Raw genomic sequence first — 4,012 nt, 5'->3', positions numbered from 1 at the left:
AGTTCACTAGAGGTGTCTCTCCATAAAGATAAATAACATGTTGGGTGAACAAATTACAACTGGACAATTGACAGAATAAAGACCATACATGACAAGATGATTACTATGAGATTCGTTTGGCCACGCCATGGGGTGGTCTGGCCATCCTGTGGCGCCTCCTCGTCCCCCCTCTGGACTTTGTCTTCGTTATGGTAAAATATTAACTTCGGCTTTTGTTTCGTCCAATTTCGAGAAAAAATTTCTTTACAAATTTTCTGAAATACAAAACAGCAGAAAACAGGAAACTGGCACCATGACATCTTGTTAATAGGTTAGTGCCGAAAATATATAAAAGTGCAACGAAGTGTAAGCAAGATATATATAAATTAGTGCAAAACAAGCATGGAGCATCAAAAATTATAGATAAGCTTGCAACGTATCAATCGCCGGCATCTTTGTTGTTGAGTTCTCTTCGCCACTCCTTTTAGAAGCGCATGGGTATTTTCAAGCTTTATACGCGCCGTCGAGGGATGTTTTGAACTTTTCAAAACTTGTCTCTTTTTTGTAAGAATGGATAATATAATATCCTAGAGCTGGCCATTCAACTTATTTTGACTTTTATTACGTGCATAGGGAATTCCCTATCATACTAGTACATAGTAAAATAGAGGTCATCGATGATGCATTAATTAGATTATAGTCTTATTTATCGTGAAAAATATGATGTTATGGTAACATACTTAGTAACCACAAACTTACGGGAGTGGTGTTTTGAAACATGAGAGTATATGCTCTCTATTTTGAAATTCATGATACAAATATTTAAATTTCAGGAAAAATGAAACAAAAAATTCGCACGCAGATCTTCACGTGCTATGCACTCACAAAGTCGTTTCATAAAAAATTGGCTTATCATGTGACATGTGTAAAAAAGACAAAATTCAGTGCTAAAAACAATGCTTTTCACATGATAAATTTTCTCTTTTTTACATAGATCACGAAAAATATTGATTTCTCGTAAAACATAACGAACACACATATATTATGAAGATGTACATGTAGAATTTTTTGTCAAAATTTTTTGACACTTCAAAATATGTTTTTTTTGGTAGAGCACCAGGGTGTCGAATTGAATTCCCGCAAACTTATCTTCTTCATGTAAATAACACACTATATCATCAAAATGTTTACTCCCTCCGTGAATAAGCGTACGTTTTCGTTTCTTGGAAGTCACATATTTTCAAATTTGAACAATTATTTGCCAAAAATAGCAACATATTTGATATTAAATTAACATATTATTGAACTATATGTCAAGATGAATTTATCAATGTTAATCCAGTATCATAAATGCTACTCCGTATTATTTTTTCTGAAGTTTGTCAAAGTTAATAAATCTTAAAGCCCCATGAGGGTGGGACACGAAGGATATTAACTCGGGTGCACGTGCACCCTATAATGAAAAATTCCAAAAAGGAAATGCAGTTTCAAAGTTTCGGTTTTTTTTTTTGAAAAAATGCACGCATGTATATCCAATGTTGATAATTATTTGTACAGATTTTGGCATAAAAACCCGTCCAATCTGACATTTGGACATGATGCTTGGTTGATATGAAATGTGAAAATGGGATTTCCTATTATCGTGAACATTGCACAACCAATCATTATAGTGCCATTTGGATATTTTGTCATTTTCGTGTAGGCTAGATATAAGTATATTTTTTCTGCGAAAAGTCCGAAAACTTACACAAGTAAGTATCGACATAATATGTACATGAAAAAAGTTATTTCAATTTTTTGAGATTTTTAAATAGCATTTTTTCTAATATTACAGGAAACGGGTGCACCTACACCCGGGTGCATCCTGGTATTTCCCCATGAGGTGCCCCTATTATAATTTTAGATCCGTTTGTAAGACGCACATGTATTTTAAGGAAAAGTTTGATCGAAGAAATTGAACAATATCTCCATTCATATTGTTAACTTGTATTGAAAAATACTTTTCAATGATACCAATTTCATATCAAATATTATATATACATAGATTGATTATCGGTTAAAGATAAAAAAAACGAAAATCGAGATTCTTATACATTAAAAAGGAGGGAGTACTGCTACTGTCGCTATGACTAGTGCAAAGATGGTACTACTACACGAGTTCACGTGAACGATAATGTCAAAGAAGTAGTAGTACTACTAGAACTGATCCAACACATTGACCTCTTAATTATTCAGCAAGCGACAATTTGTGTTCATACGGATGCTTGCGTATGGTGTGTAGCGCGCAACACTATGGTCTCCACGGTGAGCCCCGGCCCGAAGGTGATCATCACACCCCACTCAGGCAGCCCGGCCCCTTGCTGCTCCTTATGGCGCCGCCTGAGCTCGTCCAAGACGAAGATGATGGTGACGCCGAACATGTTCCCGTACTCGCTGAGCACTCGGCGGCTCGCCGCCAGCTTGTCGGGCTTGAGCTTGAGCACCATGTCGATGTGGTCCAAGATGGCAGACGATCCGGGGTGCACCGCCCAGAATAGGTCGTTCCATTTGGCGGCGACGCCGAGCGGCCCAAACGAGTCCTGGAGGCACTGCTCGATGTTGTCCCCGATGAACCCCGGGACCTCCCTGGTGGAGATGTTGCCGCCGTATCCGCCCTTGGTGAGGTGCATGTTGATGGCGTGGTCGGAGCCCGGCACCACCGTCTGCGCGGCGGACACGATCTCGAATAGCGGGTGCTCGTGGCCCGTGCTGTCCGGTTCGGCGCCGACGATGACGGCGGCCGCTCCGTCGCCGAAGAGGCCCTGGTTGACGAGCGTCTGGAAGCAGCCCTCCTTGGGCCCGCTGAAGAGCATGAGGGTGAGCTCGGCGCAGACGACGAGGACGCGCGCGCCGCGGTTGTTCTCGGCGAGGTCCTTGGCGAGGCGCAGGGCCGCGGAGCCGGCGAAGCAGCCGTTGAGGTAGAGCATGGTGCGGCGCACGGAGGGGCGGAGGCCGAGGAGCGGGATGAGGCGGAAGTCGACGCCCGGGATGTGGGCGCCCGAGTTGGTGGTGACGACGAGGTGGGTGATGTCGGTGGCTGGCCTGCCCCACTCGGCGATGGCCTTCTTGGAGGCTTGCGCGGCCAGCTCCGGCACGGCAGTGGCGACGATGTCCAGCCGGGCGTCCAAGGATGGCGAGTCGTGGTCGATGAACTCGGGGTGGGCGCGGAGCAGCTCCTCCGTGTGGTGCAGGTAGCGCTTCTGAACCCCTAGCTTCTGGCCTGTAAACGATCATGTGCGGAACTAATATATGATGTGTATACATATGAAAAGGCTGAGAAACAATCAGCAAAGTGGAGGAAATAAAAGAAGACCAGGCGAGGTGGAGTGGATCTTGAATGCTTACAGACTCTCCTGAACTTGTCCTTGAGGGCGGTGAGGTGGTCGCTGCCGGTGGCACGAAAGAAGAAGTCCGGGAACTCGTCCTGGGGCACGCAGTGCTCCGGGTTCGCCGTGCCGATGGCGAGCACGGCCGCGGGTCCGTCTGCGCGCTGCGCACGCCAGATCTCGCGGACGGTATTGGGGGTGGCTGCTGGAACACTTTCCATGGCTGCCGAAACTGAAACACTCTTCTTGCCCTCTCTGTTCCAAGATGGAACCAGCGTCCGGGGATATACTTGCATCTGAGGTCAGTATGAGCATCTTCACCGCCGGCTCCCAAATAAACGCCAGCAAGGGCACTTAGAGCATCTCCAGTCGCGTCCCCCAAACGGCGTTTGTGGGACGGCGGACAAGAAATGGGGAAAAAAGTTGTCCAGTCGCGTCCCCCAAAGCTAATTAGAGCCTCATTTTGTGTCCGGCGTCCCCGGTAGAGACTCTATGTATAGAGTCTCTACCGGGACGCCGGACACAAAATGAGAGCCCATATGCATGCATGCAGCCCTCGGTCCACACATGCTAGTCTCTTTTCCCACACTTTCTCTCACCTACTTTTCCCACATGGGGTGGTCCCTTTATTAAAATGCATGCATCCGGACGCTGTTTGAGGGACGCGG

At 45.8% G+C, this 4,012-nt stretch overlaps 1 protein-coding gene across 1 annotated transcript; it reads right to left on the bottom strand.

Moving 5' to 3' along the window:
* Window positions 1–1,979: 1,979 nt before the first annotated feature.
* LOC124676970 (bisdemethoxycurcumin synthase-like) lies at window positions 1,980–3,651 on the bottom strand. The gene is made up of 2 exons (XM_047212982.1): window positions 3,364–3,651; window positions 1,980–3,238 (listed from the first exon to the last, which is right to left on the bottom strand). The coding sequence occupies exons 1-2, from the start codon at window positions 3,638–3,640 to the stop codon at window positions 2,232–2,234; spliced, it is 1,284 nt and encodes a 427-aa protein (XP_047068938.1). The 5' UTR covers window positions 3,641–3,651; the 3' UTR covers window positions 1,980–2,231.
* Window positions 3,652–4,012: the final 361 nt, after the last annotated feature.

Source organism: Lolium rigidum, chromosome 7 (assembly GCF_022539505.1).
Source record: "Lolium rigidum isolate FL_2022 chromosome 7, APGP_CSIRO_Lrig_0.1, whole genome shotgun sequence".
NCBI lineage: Eukaryota > Viridiplantae > Streptophyta > Magnoliopsida > Poales > Poaceae > Lolium > Lolium rigidum.
The sequence above is the reverse complement of the archived record's forward strand: the minus strand, read 5'-3'. Positions and strand labels throughout refer to the sequence as shown.